The 20,578-nt window shown below is 32.7% G+C and overlaps 1 protein-coding gene across 1 annotated transcript in view; it reads right to left on the reverse strand.

Annotated features, from left to right (window-relative positions):
• The window catches only part of LOC134260252 (uncharacterized), a 117,652-nt gene extending 101,898 nt beyond the window's left edge, over positions 1–15,754 (reverse strand). The window contains exons 1-7 of the mRNA XM_062742824.1: positions 15,230–15,754; positions 12,237–12,397; positions 11,533–11,954; positions 9,533–9,965; positions 8,999–9,212; positions 6,432–6,516; positions 5,834–6,068 (exon numbers count right to left, since the gene is read on the reverse strand). Coding sequence (XP_062598808.1) covers positions 5,834–6,068; positions 6,432–6,516; positions 8,999–9,212; positions 9,533–9,965; positions 11,533–11,954; positions 12,237–12,397; positions 15,230–15,513 — 1,834 coding nt within the window. The 5' untranslated portion in view covers positions 15,514–15,754. The remainder of the gene's footprint in view (positions 1–5,833; positions 6,069–6,431; positions 6,517–8,998; positions 9,213–9,532; positions 9,966–11,532; positions 11,955–12,236; positions 12,398–15,229) is intronic.
• Between the last annotated feature and the right edge of the window lie 4,824 nt (positions 15,755–20,578).

A 20,578-nucleotide genomic window follows, 5' to 3' on the forward strand; every position in this document is an offset into this window, starting at 1 on the left:
TGTATGAGTTCTTGACCCTCGGTGAATGAACTATTTTGATCAGTATGGCCTTTGAAGCGCAGAGGTGTGCCACTTAAAGCTGATCTCACAGGTAGTACGTCGATGTTAGGTGTTTTCATGGAGTGATGTTCGACAGGGGTGTCAATGTGTGATATCATTTTTTTTTATGCTACTGGAAAACATGAAAAATGTTTTTGCAGATATTTCAATTTGTTTTGGACACTTCCATGTCATACAGTATTTTCATATATACCAGTACATGACCTAATTATGTTATTCATTTCTATATGCATACATGTTTTACTACTTTATAAACATTTTGGTGAAATCTTATAATTTGTACTTAATTTAGAATATGTAACATACATGTATCGACAAATGCTAGTGACTTAATTGTATACTTTTTTTGTTAAGAATGTTCACTGTAAAATAAGTTATTTCTCTTGATGAAAATAATTTTGGCAGAAAAAAGTTATGTAAGCATATTAATATATTTACAAATATTTAACAAATTGTGATAGATCATTGGACTGAAATGAATTTTCATCTAAGGCAGAAATATCTGATTTTCAATGTATTCAAGAATGTGTATTTCCTTTTGATAAACGTTTAACATAAAGCTTTTTGTCAGGTAACCAACATTGTTTTTTTTTTCTTTATAGAGCATGCACATTTGAAACAGATGTTTCAGACTCCATGGCACTTCTTACTTTAAACTGACTTGAATATATATTGAATGAAAGGAGTTATTTAAAACGGATGGAGGCTACTCTTACATAAGCTAGTGTAAAAGGATTTACAGGGACCTCGTCTAAAGTTAGCATTTCGAAAATCTTATTGTTTTTTAGAAACTTTATCAGTTATTAAATATAACATACATGTAACATGGATTCGTATTTTGGCTACTTTTTTAATTGTAAGGCCTTTATTTTAGTACAAAATGTGACTAGGTAACATACGACGTGTGCTTAATCAACACATGGACTTACGGCTGATTTGACCGGTAAGCAGGGGATGCTAACTTGAGCTCTCTTTCATTCTTTTAAAACTTCGTCGTGCAAGCTATTTTTTCAGAACCATTTTTTTCATATAGACAAAGCTTCTACACGCTGTGTTCAACATTGATAGCTAAAATGTTCTTTTTTCGCCAGAATTTACGGAAGCATTCCTTTACAATCTTAATCTATTTTTCACTGGAATATTGAATGAGAAGAAATTTAGTATCGTACATATCTTTGTCCACTGGCTGTGGATGATTTTGTCCGTCCATTAACGATAAGTGGTTTAAAAGAAAAATATCTTAAACCTTTTTACGTTTGCATATTAATTTAAAGATGGAATTCTTCAGAAAATTTGACATTTATTTTCCTTGAAACTAATATTTTTGATCCTAAACTTTCGGATTATTTCCCTGTCAAAATTATTCTGAGAAGAAAAATAAAAAAAAGACTACATACTGACATGATGATTATAACTCATCATAGTTTGCTTTTTTACTTAACCTTGTTTGACGTTATCTTACAACAGTGCTTTGAAATCTTTAACACTATTTGAATCGTTCGTAACGGTTCTGTAAATTTTCAGTGTGTTAAAAACAAGAGAACTCGTACTTCTACAATTCGAAACTTAATCGGAAGTATGCACATGTGTATTTTCTTTGATGTTGTGCATATCGATGTAAACCAAGAATATTCGCAATATAATATACACTAATTTTCTGAAGGCGAAATAAACATCATTATATCATTATAATTACACATGTATAAAGTATACAAGAATTTTGTTGATACTTTGTGTGTACATGTATTTTATGTTTTATGCATATGTTGACAAATGAAATAAAAAAAAATTCCAAACTATTTTGTCTCATTTTATTCAGGTAAAAATATCACAAAATGTCATGATTTACATTTAAAACACTACAGGTTAACCTACTAATAGAAAAAAAGCACTATGCTACTAAATTAAGATCAACTTTATCACATTCCCTACTAGCATGATTTACTTTTTCCCCATAATTGCCCCCGTTTTTAAGTATAAGGCAAATATATAAGATCGGCTCTATGTAAAATTGCATGAAAATAGACTAAAAAGATCCTTGAACAATATTTCAAGAACAACAATATATCTTATTCATATCAAAATTGTAGGATCGTGTGTTAGCTGAAATTAAGATCAGTAATTATATTAGGTTACAACAGGACCACATTCTGAAACCAGATTAATATTAAACTTATAAACGCATATAAAGTAATAAACATAGTTGTGGTATGCAGCCTGCTTGAATCTGATGTTGACCTAGTAATATTCATCGTTATCGTCTGACTGTATTGACTGCCATCCACAGACCTGGAAAAAATGCAATAGAATAGTACAATGAATGCGTTTCGAAAACCTATTTCATCTCTGAATTATATAAAAATTGAGCAGGAACTTTACTTATCGGAAATGAAAGATGGGGGAGAAAATTGGGATACAGATCTTGGGAGGTAGTAAGGACGACGGGTAAACATGACTGCGTTTTGAAAACTTATTGCATCTCTGAATTATATAAAATTGAAAAGGAAGTTTACTTATCGGAAATGGAAGATGGGGGAGGAATCTAGGATCCAGATCTCGATCAGGAGGTAGCAAAGACGAGGGATAAATAGAATAAAGACATTGATCCTGGGGAAAATTACGTCACATTCACGTTCACCCTCAAACGACCACATACGATTACGTTACTATATTCTCTCCAACTACGTTGCGAGGGAATGATAAAGGCAAGGGAAATGAAAAGAAAATTTGGAATAGAAAGTAAAACGAGAAGAAAAGTAGCCTATTGGCAGTTTTACAACTACATATCTAAAGTTCAATTTTAACCTATTACGTCCATAAAAACAACTTAAGTTTTGTTTTCTGCAAAACTTGATGGCCTATATATTTTTTAGTTATTAATTATTAAATAATTATGTCAATATTGCTCCTTAATTTCAAATAAGATCTAAAGTGAATTAATAATAAAGTGTCGTTGTAAAGCGAAAGGGTGTCGAAGCGAAAAAAATATTTTATTAAACTCTTATGTAAAATCTGATGGGCATGGACGCATTTAACTATCTGTAATGTTATCCTCAGCGTTAGCAACGCATCTGACAACGGGTTAAATTAAGAATATGTCACATGCGTGTAAATCATGTTCGTACGGTTCGCCATAAATATCTCAAAATGTCTGTTGTGCCTTTTGAAGAAGCCGGATAAATGAAGTCTACAATGTACCTTTCTTGGAAACAACAAACGGAACATGCTTGCATGTGCAGAAATAATGAAACTTTAAATGATAAAAGACGTTTCGAGCACCAAACAAGGTCGGTAAATCTTTTTCGAAGTTTTCCTATTGAGAAAAATGAAGGCGGGGTGTTTGAAAAAGTTTTAAACATGAATATAATAATCTCCCAATTCTCTTTTATGACATCCGAAATAAAAAGAAAAAGACATTCATTATAAAATATAAATAGGGCATGTGTTGGAGGGTAACAGTTGAAATTGAAATCCCTCGGAAAACCATTGTCAACCTCCGTTGACGCGCGTCGGTTGACAAGTTTTCTTTGGGGTGTCAATTTCAACTGTTACATGTACCCACAGTTAAAAAAAAAACATGCAATTTTTATATATTATAACGTACTCCATAGCAGTACTTAACGACGTTCGATCCTGATATTTAAAGTCTTAAACTTTTTTCGTCAAGTATATATTTAGTTTCCATATACATATATTAATTTAGATTGAAATAAAAAAATAGGGGTCAATATGCTTCTTTTGGCGCTACAGTACATTTAATTTGACCTTTTTGCACTGAAATTTGTGTTTTAATTAAAAATTACATCTTCGACGTTTTCCCTGCAATATTTTTATACAATTAAAGCACGAAACAAAATGAACTCTAAGTCTGTTTTAAAAAAAGACACTTTAAAATTGTGATTTACATTTGTAGAAAAAGTTCCAAATTGCTTCGCATAATCAATTATTTGACCTTCTGCACCAATAAAATGTTATTTTTCTGGCTTTGAAAATTTAATAAGCAAGAAAATTATTTTAAAGTCAAACTTTCTCTGAATTTAAGCAAATAGGTCAAAGTTATCTTGAATATTTATAAAAGAACATCAAAAGTGGGGGTATATGATGTAAATTTTCAGATATTACAAAAAACGTGTCAATTTCACATTAAAATTGGCTCAATTTTTTCCCGGATTTTCAGAATATATATACTATATTTGTCACACTTTGTTGATAGAATTAATATGAAATAATTTAATAGATATTTCAGAACCAGCATGACAAATTTCACTGCAAAAAAACAGCTTTGTGTGCAACCAGCATGAAAAAATAGGAATCCAAAATAAACAGTACTGTTATAGTTCAAAGGAGAAAAATTGATCATTTTCGTCTAAAAAAACCTTCCGCCACAAAATAGAGTCCCTAGTTTAAATCTACTTGAATAGAATTTAATCGCGTTTTTTTTCATTGAAAGTAGTTCAATTTGCATTTTAGAATTCAGATTTAATGTTAGAACTCAAAAATAATGCAGAATCTTATAAATAAAGGACATGACCAAAATCCACTCAAATGCTCAGGATCGAACGTCCTTAAGCTATGTACTCTACTGCCTTTTGCTTAGGACACCATATCATTTACCTTGTTCTCAGGTATATGCGGGTTTTTGGGCCTTCAATCTTTGAACCAGAAACTATAGATTCCCATATTATATTATCAACACTGAATTGAAACTTCAGTCCAGGAAGTGCTGTGTTAAGCAGTAAATTATTTCCCTCTAATCTAAAAAAAAAAAAAAAAAACGAATTATTTTCTTTTATATGTAAAGAAAAGGTTGTTTCTTCATTGTGATTAATAGAATTTGTGTTAGGACTACTGATGTATTCTAATTTTGAAAATAGTATGAGTGAAGAATATTGATGACTGATTAGTTTTTTTTATATATATACATTAGAGTTCATTTCATTGAAAACTTTGTCTGGAATAATGTAAAATAATGAATTTCCTAGTGTTTGCTTTGTAGAATTCATAATATTCAGTGAATGAAAATTTCTTTAAAAATTATCATCATATCAAAATGCCATTCTAATCTTTACCTAATATATAAAACGATTTCTTGTGAAATAAAATACCATGTTCATCATTTTGTTCTCAATTCCCATGAATAAATATTTGTAAATTGTTTGTATGATAAAAGTATTTTTGTATATAACTGTGTAAAAACAAATGGATGCCAAAAATTAACCATAAAATAAGAACAACAAAGGATTTTTTTACCTTACTTTCCTGTAGTTGCTGCTCAGTCCGAATTGTCTCAGTCCATATCTGACCCTGTATACCTGGAGGATCATACAAGGCGAATTAAGCCTACATTTGATTTGACATTCTATTTATGCATTTAAGTAATGTCGTACTTTCCGCAAAAGGGACTGAAGCACGTTTGAATATTTTGCAGCTTTGTTTTTTTTTCTTTTTATTTTAACATGAATTTAGCTATATTATTGTTTATTCTTCATATCTTTGAATTGCTAATGACACACATACCATTAAACTCGGACACACAAAACTGGAGTGTCCTTTGTGCTTTTTTACAATTTTTTTCTCTCTTGAAGTTTCTGAAATCTTTTTACTTAAAATTTATGTTTAATTTCCTTCAACGTGAAACAAGTTTTGTGAAATCATTTTTATTTCTGATTTTTTAAAAAAAACATCAACAGCTGCACATGATTAATATAAAATGTCTTTTTTTCGAAATATATTATTTTTTGGCTATTTGTGTATAAACAATTAATAGACAAACCTATAATATTCTCAGGTTTCTCTAACTTAAAGCAACTGTTATTCGGACAAATGTCTTCTTCCTTCAAGGGATGTCCATCTCGAGCTCTATCTGCATTATAGGAAAGGTTACTAGGGATGTAACCAAAGGTCTTCCGAGTGTCGGTATACCGTGTTGCCCAATAGTAGCCTCTCTCGGATGGATCTGGCTCTTGTGGATGATCAAAATACAGATGAGTTGCGTGAGATAAAACAACCTGTCATGAGGATAAAATAAATTGTGTTTTGTGAGAGAAGTGCCCAAATTGCTAGCAAACAAACTAGCTTTATGGCCATATTAAAAAAAATTATTTGTTTGCCATCTCCCGATCCAGATTTAAAGGAGAGGTTCAGCAGGTACTATGTTGGGAATTTTTTTTCTCCAAAAAAAAATAGAATACTCGTTGACAAGGTGTGAAAATCCAGGAATTAACGGAAAAAGGTACTGTTTCTTGGGTTAAAAAATGTAAGTCTGACCTTTTATACCCAGTTGGTCGGAATGTGGTAAACAAACAATTTCTAATATCAAATATGACCTAATTTTGAGAGTCAAAAAGAAACAAATTCTAAAATACATTGACCTTGTAGCCAGCGTTGGCTAATTTATATGCCTTATCCCCGTGTCCTCTCTCCCAAAGATTATCCCAGTTGTACGCGATGATGCTTCTGAAAATGATAACATTACATCTTATCAATCGACATTTGATAATTTAAATTATTTTATTGAATTAATTTTAAGAGTCTGAATGCTAGACACAGAAATTTAGGTCAAAGCTTATTTCAAAAATGTTAATAAATTAATAATAAATATCAAAGTTTGCAGCTAAGTGTAAAGCTTCACAATACGTCACGATCTTTTTCGTCAGATATATCCATTGTAAACAAATCACGTGATTGGCCAACTCAAATTATCAACATTGACACGGAAATAGTCTTTTGCACGAGCAACCAATCAGGGATAAGAAGAAAGTTCCAGTCGTAAAGCTTTCGATTAGGAGATGTGTACAATTTATCTTGAGGACAGCTGTCAACTAGATCCTGACGTAACGTAAAACTTTACACTTAACTGCAAACTATAAAATCATCACTTCTAAAAACGATATATATTATATAAGAGTTAAAGGACAAAGTAGATTGTGATAACGTTACAATAAATTAAAGCAACATCGTTTTGTTTGGTAGCAATTCAACCGATGTACTGTACTGTAAAATCACATATTTTTGAGGGGACAAATTTTCGTAATTTGAGGAAAATATCTTTGTTCAGTAAGATTTGAATTTATGGTCAAAGAATTGTTCAGTAGTAATGTATACATGTATGAGAAATTGCATTTCGTGGTGGACTTAAACTCATGGGTCTTTTTATATCTTGAAAATAACGAAAATGAAACCTCCACGAAAATTAGTGTTTTCACAGTATTTCACTTAAAAGTTTACCTACAAAAAAAAAAAAAAAGATTTTCAGGGTTTATGAAGATAAAGAACAGAATGAATTCTTGCTCGAAGTCCTATTCATTGGAATAATATAGCAAACAGAGCAGAACTCTAAAATAAACAAAAAAAAACCTTCCTTCCATGTAACGTTATAAGCTTAAGAAAATTAAGAAATATCAGAATCACTTTGATGATCATAAATGTACTGAATGTGAAATGCGAAGATAACAATATGCTATCAATCTTTGTAATCCAGTAAGCAAAATGAAAACAGGCACCCCTTGGAATGTTTAAGGTAAGATTGGGTGCCATAAAGGAGTCTGTCTGTTTGTATGTATATTATTTATTGTCCCTCTCGAGAATTTTTCACTCATATGGAGAGTTGCAAATTTTGTCCTATACTTGGCACTCAGGGCCATTTAGCAGGGAGGGATATCGTTCATGCCAGCACCCACTGCAACACGGGTTCTCGGTTTACACGGTCTCATCCTACGGACCGGTCCTGTTAACCAGATTTACCCCACCTCTGTTGATTTTTCCGTGAAATCCTGGCTTACGATTGGTTGAAGTCTATCACGTGAAGGCGGTGGATTACTTATACCCGGTCAGTTGTAAATCCATACTTGGTCAGTAAATCTATACCCGGTCGATGTATTACGTCACAAACACAAACGTGACGTCATAATAGGCACAGTATAAGCGCGATGAAGCATTTAGCAGAGAATACTATTTATAAACTACAAATAAAACGTAAATGTTTCATCGTTGGGGTAAATTCGTTACATAGTCTTTTAGTGACAGGGTATGGGATGATACCTGGTTAGTAAATTTCATACCTGACTCGGCTCCGCCTCGCCAGGTATGAAACTTACTAACCAGGTATCACTTAAAGACTATGTAACTAATAATACCCGCCATGAACCCTATTTATTAACCGTGTAGAAAAAGAAGTACCCCGTAGTTGAATTCAGTATATAACAGTGGCGTAGCATCGTTTTTGAAAGTGGGGGGGCCAGCCTAAGAAAAAAAAATACCTACCTGAAAAAGTTGACAAGCAACAAAAAAAAAAAGGAAAAAGTTGTGCCCAATGTCGAAAATCCTATTATTTCGGGGGGGGGGGGGGGGGGGGGGTAGTAAACTTTTTTGAAGTGTCAACTACTTTCAGTACCAATTCTAATACTACATTTTCGGTACATCACTAAAAGTGGGGGGGCCAAGCCAACCAGGTTTTCAATTAACATTTCCTATAGTATAAGTAAGTCTGGGGAAAAAAGTGGGGGGGGGGGCAGGCCCCCCTCCCCCCCCCCCCCCCCCGGTTGCTACGCCCCTGTATAAGCAATGATCTTACAAATGGTATGAACTATAGGTGATAATTAAATACGTCCCAAAGATAGTTTGCTTTAAAAAAAAAAACAAGACAAAATAATATCCTCGCCCGCGTGGCGCAGTTGTTAGAGCGTCTGCTCAAGAGTCGTGGAGTAGAGTAAGGGACCGATCCTTACTGTAGGAATTGGCATGAAAAAGATCCCTTACTGCTCAATAGTCCTGAGTACCGGATATAGGTATATGCAGCCCTCCAATGGCAAGTGGAGGCATCAACATATGAGTTTAAAATTCTTGAGAGGGGCTTTAACAGCAAGCAAACAAACAGAAAAAAACAAGGGTATAATAGATATCACAGAAGTAGTAAACTTAACAAGACTGTGAAACTTACTTTTCAGTAGTAAGGTCGCTGATATTATACGGTGTCTTTCCCTCTATCATCAAACCATCCGCCCATGCAGCTGCTGTTACACCTCTGTCGTCCGTCATTTTAGCCATGGTTTTGGCGAAATATTTTTTAAGCTCCCTTGTATTATGTAGGTTCTTTCTTTTGAGGAATTTTTGGCACTCGGGTGAATCAATCCATGCCCCAGCTACCTCATCGCCTACATGGAAACACATCCAAAAAAAAAAAAAAACGATTTGTTCTCATGCTATTGTGAGGTTAGTTGGGGATCATGTAAGGAAAGTGTACTTATTCATTTTTCATATTTTAGGGACATAATGGTGTCGATCAGCACTCTTTCTTTTTGTATTTTTGTTTGCCTGTTTCTGGTATACAAGGAAACAATATACAGAACATATTAAATAATCTTCAATGACATGTGTTAATCTTTAATATGTCTATTAATCAGAAAAAAATTCGGATATTCCCTTTCAAAAGACTGGCCATTCAAGAATTTTCGAAACGTTCTAAAATACTTACCTCCAAAATGATATATTTCCAAAGGTTGTATATCTTTATGTAGATTGATTATAGAGTCCATAAGGTATCTTATGAATGTTTCCGTTGAATTCATGCATATGTTGATTGCATTGTCTGTAAACCACTGAACAGTCAGGTAGTTAGTGGTGTCTGAGAAATCCGTCATTAAATATTCTCGTGCAGCTGTTTTGTTTCCATAACTCAGATATTTCCGGAATCTTGCCTCCATTGCTTTTATTCCTGCTCTGCAATGACCTGGCATGTCGAATTCCGGAATAACTTGAATATGACGTTCATTGGCATATCGCAAAATTTCTTCGTAATCCTCAACTGTGTAAAATCCAGAACCAATATCACCTTCCAATGATCCAGATCCTAGCTGGGGCATGAGACATTTATCCTCGTTCAGGTCATGACACCGTTTAGAGCCTACCTAGAAAAAAAATAAATGACCTTAATACTGTTCAATCAATGAAGGATATCGAAATAACGAACAGTATTCAATCTCAAAGTCCATAAAACAATACAAAATAAGAGCAGAGCAAACACGGACCCCCGAAACATCAGAGGTGGGATCAGGTGCCATGGAGGAGTGAGCATCCCCTGCCGACCGGTCCCACCCGCCGTGTGCTCCTTTTTTTATTCAGATGTTAAATTCTTGAAATGGTTACATCTCATTTTCTTTGCTCTAGATTCGCGAGTTAGAGCAGTTCGCAGGTTCGAATCTACTGCGGATCCTGGAGACCGGTCCTTCGGATGAGACCATACTCCCCAACCGAGGTCCCGTGTCACAGTAGATGCTGGTACAAAAAAGATCCCTCAATACTCAACAAGATAACATTGATCTAACCATCAATTGTCGCCCGGGAAATAAATAAAGTAAACAACGGTAATGAGTCTTGATCATCAAACCGCTTCGATATGTGTGAAAAAGACGTGCTTCTAAATGATGGAGACAATAGTCGAGAACATTTTGAAAACTTATAGTCGGTTGATAACTGAAAAAAATAACGATATCCTTTTAAAATTGATCAATTACTCAAGTAAATGTTAGATGCATAAAATATAAATTGAAACCAACATATGCATCACCTATATTCAAAAATGTTTTTCACTTTAAGAATATATAATATACACTTATCCACTGGTTGTGAGTGGGATAGCTCTTTTATCAAACCCGCGACAGGGAACTATTCCCCGAGGGCTTGCCCGAGGGGAATAGTTCCTGTCAAGGGTTTGATAAAAGAGCTATCCCACTCATAACCAGTGGATAAGCGTTTTATTATACTGATGTATAATATAATTTCTGAAGTTTGAATTTTTTGGAGTTAGATAATACTGCAAGAATAATCTGAAATCCTGATGACGTCACAGTGCTACTGAAGTCATTATGACATCATCAGTCAATAGATTTATTGCTGGAAATCAAAATTGGAGGCAAACATTGCATGAAAATTTTCCGAGGGTGGATAGCAAAAACTATACCCCGGGGTATAGCTTTGCTATGCGTGAACTATAAAAGATAGTTATTTTACCATCTTAACTTTATATAGGAAACATTTTAACAGAAGTATAATAACACGAACTATCTACAGTACGTTTTAATGCAATAAGTAAAATTCGATGTTCTAAGAAAAAGGACCTGTCGTTTTTTCGATAGTAAATGATAGGCAACTTTATTTATTAAATATAACGAGGCATATATATTTTTACATATTCACTTTATGGAAGTAAATATATTATTATCTCCTAATCTATAAAGAGAAAGAACATTCTTATAATCTTAATCTTTTTTTAATGTTTAGAAAACCTTTAATTTTTAATTAACTTCTCCCACCTTAATCCCCATATACCAACACTTAAACTTATAGGTATTGAGCAACCTTGTCCTCCGGGGTGCAATGAATGTCGAATATACGTGTAAAATTGCCATAAAGAAGAGTTGGCGTCTTCAAATGAGTGGAAAATTCCCGAGAAGGACTTTAAGCAAACAACCAAACCTTTGTTAATTCCGGAAGTCCAGGAATCTCAAGCCTCCATCCTTCGTCTTCTGTCAAGTGAAAGTGAAACTTGTTTAACTTGTACATAGACATTGTATCCAGAATCTTCAAAACTGTTTCCTTCGTATGAAAATTCCTTCCTACATCCAAATGCAATCCTCTGTATGCGAACCGTGGTTGATCTTTTATGTTACCCACCGGGAGTAATTTTCCACCTGTTGCTAAGCTTTTCAAGGTTTGGTAAGCATAAAACACTCCAATACGTGTTGTTGCGGATATATGTATGGCATTGGTAGTTATTCCTATTGAATATGCTTCATTCTGCGTTTCCGATTGGCTCAAAAAATCTAGATCAGATGCATTGACTATTTCTATATACTTTATGTTTGGTTTCTCAGATCGGATGCTTATGTTAAATAAATCTACAAAACATATAAATATTTATTGAATAAATACACACGTTATATAATGTTCGAATTTCAAATCATACTCAAAAAATTATCCAAAAAAAAAAATAGAACTAAAAATCTAAATTTATTAATAATCTGTCGTGACGTCTATATTTTGTACAGTTTTCTAGGTTGAAAGAAAGGTTATGCAATAAAATGAAATGTCCCATGAACAAGATAAATGCAATTTATGCGTTCAGATTGCTAGGGTTGACACTATGTAAAAGGCAAACGAACAATACATCCCATTCTAACCTGCAATAAGAACTGTTTCTTGGTAGAACTCTGTAGAACTCAAGACCATCCAAGCGGAGTCAATGGTTACTTTTCCACTCTTTAATTCGATTTCTACGGGTGTTGGAATGAGCGGCTTCGGAGATTTATCAGGTATAGTCATGGCTGCATTCAAATCATATCTGTGATATATAGAAAAAAGTATGTCAATTTGTTCTAATTATTTGAGACATTTCTAAAATGGAGTCGACTCGATCTTGGTTGATATATATTAGTGAGCGCACAACGTAAAATTTTATGTGACGTAAGAGTCTAAAATCAGTATCTTGCAGTTTTTTTTAATTGTTGTTTAAAGTTCCTCTTGAGACTTTTTAACTCATATCAAGATACCACCATTCAAGATGCGAATCTTAATTAAAATGTCAGTGTTAGCTTTGCACACTTACATTTTCGTGTGGCATGCAGAGCAGAGCGACACTTAGGGGTTACTTTACCTGGCGTCTGCCCGTTTTTCTTTCGCTCAGACCCTTTACATCGAGAACTGTAAGAGGTCACATGCATGTATATTTCTTTGGCACTACAGCTCTTGTCAATTACCACGATTACTAATCTCTTAACCCTTAACCTTGACTTTGATCTATTTTTTCAAAGTAGTTCATAGTGGTGCATACAGCATATTTTGACATTGATTGATTGTATATTCCCTAACAAAAAGAAAAATACTATAGTAAACTATAGTTAACGATAGTACCAAAGTCATAACTTTGGAACTTTGATTTACTATGGTGAAAACCTTGGAACTTTGATTTACTATGGTGAAAACCTTGGAACTTTGATTTACTATTGTTTTGTAAAAATTGTCTCTTGCACCGATAAATAAGCAGTATTTATTTAAATTTATTTAATTTTAATTTGTGCAGATAAAACGTGATTTTTATTTAAGGAGAAAAAAAATTACTAGAAGATAAAAATTGAGTCGTTTATAATCAAAATATTCGCTTCATTTACTTCAGTTAACATGTTTCTTCTAATGTAAAATAAACACATTACATTTAAATTAATCACTTTTCATATTTAAATTCAGATGAACAATAAAAATCAGCCCCTACAAACCCAATATAATCCCCCTTAAAACGGTTTAATAATTAAAAAAAAACTTAATTGAAATATATAAGTTGTAAAAGTAATTACAAAAAAACATTGCAACTTTGATTTACTATAGTAAAAACTTTGGAACTTTGATTTACTATGGTGAAAACTTTGTAACTTTCAATAACTATGGTATAAACTTAGGAACTTTGATTTCTATGGCGAAACTTTGGAACTTTGATTTACTATAGTAAAAACTTGGGAACTTTGATTTACTATGGTGAAAACTTTGGAACTTTGATTTACTATAGTAAAAACTTTGGAACTTTCATTTACTATGGTGAAAACTTTGGAACTTTCATTTACTATAGTAAAAACTTTGGAACTTTGATTTACTATGGTGAAAACTTTGGAACTTTCATTTACTATAGTTAAAACCTTGGAACTTTGATTTACTATGGTGAAAACTTTGAAACTTTCATTTCCAATAGTAAACTATAGTTAACTATAGTTAACTATAGTTTACTATAGTATTTTTTGTTAGGGTTGTATAATGTCCCTCTCGTGAATTAAATTTGCCACTCATATGGAGAAACCACCTCTTGCCGGTGGAGAGCTGCATGCAAATTTTGTCCTATACTCTGCACTCAGGGCCAGTGAGCTGTAAGGGATTTTTATCGTGTCAACGCCTGCCGCTGACACGGGGCCTCGGTTTTAGGGTCTCATCTAAAGGACCGGTCTCCACGTCCCACAGTGGGATTCGAACCCGCGACGTAAGAATTGACTTTCTTCGCGACTCTAGAGCAGACCCTCTAATCACTGCGCCACGCGAGTGACTATTTTGAAAAGTTAAGTCTTTGATATTGAGCATGTTCTCTGTTTGTCAAATGACATATGGAAAATAGCATCATTACAATCCCCTTGAGATTGACCTACTTTGCAATAAAAAATTCCCTTGGAGTTTTATTTTGATAATTGAGCATTTATATCATTACGATTATCTTTGGCTCGTGTATACTGCGGTAAAGGCGGGCTGAGATCTCTTTTAGAGGATTGTTGAAAACATGTACATGAATTCATATAATGATATAAAGTTGTTTTTTTTCTAATAATTTCAATTGAACTACTAGTATTCATTTGAGGCTAAGGGAACCATATTTTCTTTCATCGTCAGATTCTATTGTAATCTTGTAATATCATTGTACCGTTTTTTTCTTTGCAGGTAAATGCCCGAACTATCATGTAAATGATAAACAAGAATTCTGTAAGCCATTGCTCACTAATAATATCCCCGCTCTGATCTGAATATACTCTACCATGTTTATATACACAAGTTCAATTATGGGCAGATGCACAGATAAATAAGTTGACATCAGATTCAAATAAGAATTTATCCAATAATATGACATGCCTTGTCAAAGTATGTGCTAGAACTCCAAGCATCTGTATTGAGTAGTTGCTGAGAAAACTGCGACGAAAATTTGTTATGTATGAAACGGACAGACACAAGGATAAACAGGAAGCTGACATCGGATCTGTTCAAAAATGTATCCCACCATATGGCATGCCTAAGATAAGATTATGTTAAAAGTTCAAGCATCTGCAATAAGTAGTTACAGAGAAAACTGCGACAAAAATTTGTTACGGACAGTCGGACTCATGAGAACGTAGTTTGTGGCGAGATGCAATTCGATTAGCATTATGGGACCACGGGTAACTGCGGGACGAAAAAAAGATCAATGTGCAAAAACCGAATTTTCTCTTCACCCAGACATTGATTGAAGAGCTCGACGTGACGAGCATCACTTCGCGACGCTTGTTATTATGGGTATGTTATCTTGGTAATATAAATTAAAAAGCAAGCATGAAATGAATCAAGTAAAAGATAAATTTAAAATATATATTTTTTTTATAAATCACATTACCTTTGCTCAGGACTAAATGGTTGCCATCCATCGTCCGTGTAACGTTTATACTGCTCAGGTCTGTTAAATGGTCCTATAAAAGACAACCCCTCGCCTTGAGTGGAAATGATGTCTCTGGGTTTCATCCCGTCAGACGCTACGTACCAGTTAGGCATTGTATCTGTTATTGCCGATTGCCAGTACTTCATAACTAACTCACAGTATACACTTTCTTGCTTACTCAGCAAAAAGTTCTGCATTGGATGTAATTTGTATAAACTACCGGCAACATGAAATAATTTCATTTTACAGTCGCTCAGCACTAAACCATTTTCATATGGAAATTCATTTGGTTGAACGAGGCGAATTGCAAAGAAGTAGATTTCCCATTTTTCAGGAGGTATGGGTTGATTTCCAGTGTTCTTTAGTGATATTTTTGATGTAAAAGATCTACGTCCATCAACAAAATTGCTAATGACGTCATATTTGACGTCAAGATTTTCTGCGATATAGTTTACCAAACCTTGATCCGCTAGAGGCAGTTGGTTACCTACAATGGTAACGAACACATTTTATTTAATGACAACTGTTATCTTGATCAACTTGTTTTGTTGGAAAAAGAGCTTCTCCGCTAGCAAAGGGTTTTTTTCATACGCTACTCTCTCCGAAGCCCTTGGTCTACGGTGTAAAAAAAAATAAGGATTTTTTTTTTTCGAAAGAATGATGTGATTGAAGCTGATTGACATTTTTCGACCAGTCAGCAATTGCTTTTGTAAATGACAATTTTTGGGTTGAAAATGTCTCTTTTATGGAAAACGCAAATAAACAACGATCCGTAAGATAACATGCCATTATATGTGGTGACATCTAATTTCTTTAGCTTTATGTACTTGCAAAATATGCGATTAACAATCTATACTGAAGATGTAGATTTGTATTTTAACATGTTGAAATAACAAATTAACATAACTTAATTTATATATTTTTTTTCAAAAACATTATTTCTTTATACTTTTTTTTTATTTCTGTCGATGACGCAATTTGTGCAAACCTGATAAGAATCGTGATTACGTGACGAAAACAATCCTCTCCTCTTTTTCAGCACCGTATGCCAATGATTTATGAGGAGAGTAGCTAAATGCAAGCCCTTGACTAACGAAGATAGACAAAGAGACACCATCTATGACAAAAAAATACGAGTAAAAAATGTGTTTTGTACTAAAATTAGAAATGTCTGATTAAAAGCAAATCTACAATGATGATTCAGTTTTGTTTAAGGAACATGACATGTAACTAAAACTGGAAGCTGTTATCAGTAATATTTCATTAATATCACATTAAAACTAACGTTTGTTTTTAAGTTAGAATAAACCAAACTTAACACTATAGCATAATGTTGGTCACAAAATAAAAATCTGTAGTAAGAAATTGTTTTTCAACTAAAATAAAAAGAAATGTCTAAATGCAAGCACATTTACAATGATGATTTGGTTTTGTTTAATGAACATGGGATGTACTATTGAAAATGATAGCTGTTATCAGTAATGTTTCATTATTAGCATATCAAAACTAACATTTTTTTTTTTCAATTTAGAATAAACCAAATATAACACTATAGCTATAAATAAAATTGTTTACATACAGGTCATTTTTCAATATTTTTTCGCTTAAGTCTTGATCTATGACTTCAAAAAGATCAAAAGTACAAAATCAGTATTTATTTTTTTATTTATTTTTCTTCTGGTATCTACTAAAATTAACTCTCCAACAAATGTACCTTAAGATTCTTTGCACATTTAGAAATAGGTTCATGTTCTCGTTAACAACCATGGGATGAATATGAAGATTTTTATTGTGATGTGATTGAAGTCGAACACAGTTTCTAAAAAATGATCATTGATTGACAAAAATGTGTAGCAAATCATCAAAAAAAATGTATAGGTAAGATATGAATTTAATTTTGGAAAATGCATGAGGTTCATTGACAACAACTCTTCACGCCCGCATATCTATGACACGCTTCATAAAATATGCAGGCCAAAGGCGTCGTAATTTATGTCCTCGGGATCTTTATTTCAAACATTAAATTCAACTCCATAAAATAAACAGCAGTTGCAACGATTATCATTTTATGCTTACCTGTAACAACTGCAAACAGACAGAGCACAATTATCCTGACTATATCCATGTAAGAAGGGAGAGCATTGCACTTGACACGAAGTTTTCGTATATTGAAGTTAAAATAAATCTTTGTGATTTCCGTATACTATAAGAAGAAAATGTCGGCTTCTCTTATACTATAATAACAGTAAAAACAATGACCAAAGAGGTCAACATTATAAATTACTTTATCCTAAGTCATGGCTCAGTAAGTTGATTAAGTGCATGGAGAAGAAGGTATGCCAGTTGTGTTCATATTTCAATATTTCTGTTTCTAGGACGCGCTTCGATGATAACATCTGTTTCTGACATGAATCTTGTTAACCTTTGCACCTACCGGTTTACGTGGAAACAAAACTCTCCTCCATCAAGAAAGAGCGCAATAAGGAAGATAATATCGAAACATGCGTATCATCAGACAATATAGTTAGTTTCCTTCTTAATCATGCTAGAAAGAAGCTTTTGTTTTGAAAACTCTTTACTGTCATACATATTTTCCTTGCAAATTCTGCACTAAAAACAAATAATTTGACCTAACATTAACTTACGATATATTTATTCTTTCAATGGATGGGTGGCACTGAGTGTGATTTGTTCATGCTTATGCGTGATTTCACTCCATAATAGAAGAAGAAAGTATACCTCTTGAACAGCTATTTAAATGTGTCGTTAAACAGACATGTTCCATGTGCTTCAGACAACTAGTTTAAGAACGAGAGTGTAATACCTTTTCAAGAAAACTGCAGCTGGATACTTTATTTTTCTAAAAGCAAGAAAAAAATTTCAGAGAAATTGTTACATGTTCTTTTTTTTTTTTAAAGAATACCATTTGAATTAAACGAGATATTAATAATTAAGAAAGAAACTACAGAAGCCCGTTGAGGCCAGTTGAGAGAAAGAAATATATATTATACACTGTACTATAATAATTATTGTCTTTTAACGCAAAACTTTGCGTAAAGTCGCAATAATCGCCCCAGCGGGCTACCGTAAAAACAAATAAATGGAAAAAAATAATGAAAGAAATGAAAAGACATAAACTTGTTTTGATTAATGGAGGAGATATATTGTCTTTGTGATTTTAAACATTTTTGTAAATACAAATTTAACAAAATAAGAAAAACTCACTTAAGGTAGGACACAATGGAAAGGCCTGCATTTTCCTCAAATTCAATTTCTGATATTTTGTTCTAGTATTCAAAGCCTTTCTTTATATATACTATTGAAGAAATTCAACCACACATTTTTTTTTTTTTTTGCCCACATAGTTTGAAACATGGCCTTACAGGCCCCTGCAAGGAGATTATGAAATCAAATATTCGAAAAGAAAATGAGCCTTATTTTAAAAATATTTGAAACCACTGGCTTTATTTTTTACAAATTTGTTTTACACATTTTTTTGTTTTACAGCATATTGGTAGCCATTTGAATCATTCTGTTGAGTTTTTTGTAAAATAAAAATCACATTTTCTCGTTAGTCAATTTTAAGTGTAGGATATTAACGTGCGAATTTTCAATTCCGACACTTTGTACATGTATGTTCTATTTTTACGTAATATTTTACACACATTTTCCAGTAATAATAGAATCTTTAGATTAAAAATGTTATTCTAATTCTCACGCAATTCCTCTGAATTTGCAAACTGTAAGACTCATGTCCTTCATAAAATATCCAATAATTATCTTGTGGTATTTTAACAGGATGTTTCCGGTTTAAAATTGTGAAAACATACCTTTTAAGGTATACCTTTGATCAGATGACTTAAAATTCCACTGATAAGAACGAAAAACCACCTATTGCACATTGTACACCTATAATTCTTGTGTTAAATTTCAATTTCAAATAATTAGGTCATTGACCTATTTTTCATGCTAGTGGCCCCTGAATATTTTTCGGGAAATACCTCAATTTTTCACTTTATGACCATTTTTTTCTTCACTCACAAAATATATCAACCAACAAAACTCTTTGAATAATGAAATATTATAGCAATGGAGCAGTGTTGCTTCATATAGAGAAAAGATTAGAGTTTTGGCCATAAACTTGATAATTATTACAGTCCGAATTAGTTATATTTTACCCCCATTTTAATCAAATATTTAAAAAATCTGACTGATAAGAACTCTATATTATTCAAAGACTCATGTTGCCTTTGTTGCCGTAATTCTCATGGTATTAACATTATATGGGGTTAATGATCAAATTATTGAGATACGGTGTATGTTGCCTGGAATGGTTTCTGTTCATATTTTTTTTAATTTCTTTATTTAAGGACCCTCTCTACACCAGTGCAAAATGATTTTTAGACATTGAGAAAAATATAATGTATGAAGGTGTTAATATTGAGCATATCTATACAAATTTCACTGTATGGTGCGTAGCATTTCCCACCGGGAAAAATGTCGAAATGCAACACAGTATTAGTGAATAGAAATCACTGTTGTTTACTTCCAGAGAGAAAATACCCGTAAATAACGTGTTCAATTAAATAATCTAGGTCTTTTAAAAATATTTGCATCGATTAAAAATTAAGTAATGTACTGTAAATTAATTTTTCAAAGAATCAAGATATAAGGGCAGATCACTCTAATTGCAGAAAAATAGCATATACAGTAATAAGAACTCTTTAGTGTGCAGTGTAGAGAGGGTTCTTAATAGCGTTCAATTATTTGAAATAATTTATTAGCTTTTAGACATATAAAATTTGCAAAATGATGTCTAAAAACAATGTAACCTTTAAATTTAGATACATATATATTGCAAGAAATTAAAGATTTTGACAAAAATAAAGAAATAAAAATTAAGTCCGAATTTCCTCTGCATTACCATAAACTGACTGTTGTTCCTGTATATTTTCTTCAAATAATATAATATGAAATTTATAAATTGATACTGAGTTAAAACTTCGTAATTTTATCCATTTTGAACAATTTTTGATTTAGCATAATTATTATACTTTACAAAGTTTCCTTTCTGTTTTCCGAAACCTGAGTAAACATACATTTTCACCTTGATCTTAAACCACATAACTTCCTGTTGCTGATTATTATTTCCAGGGGTCCCCTAAAATTTTGAGTTTCATCTCTGTTCTCATCCTTTGCCGGCTTTCTTTCAAAAACAATTTAATAAAATGACAGCCAATCTTTTTTGTCATTTTTTTATTGCAGATTTTGATATGCAATATTTTTAAAGCAGGTTTCGCATAACAT

This window comes from Saccostrea cucullata, unplaced genomic scaffold, assembly GCF_032062105.1.
Source record: "Saccostrea cucullata isolate Sc308-1 unplaced genomic scaffold, CSIRO_AGI_Scuc_v1 ctg1513, whole genome shotgun sequence".
Classification (NCBI taxonomy): Eukaryota; Metazoa; Mollusca; class Bivalvia; order Ostreida; family Ostreidae; genus Saccostrea; species Saccostrea cuccullata.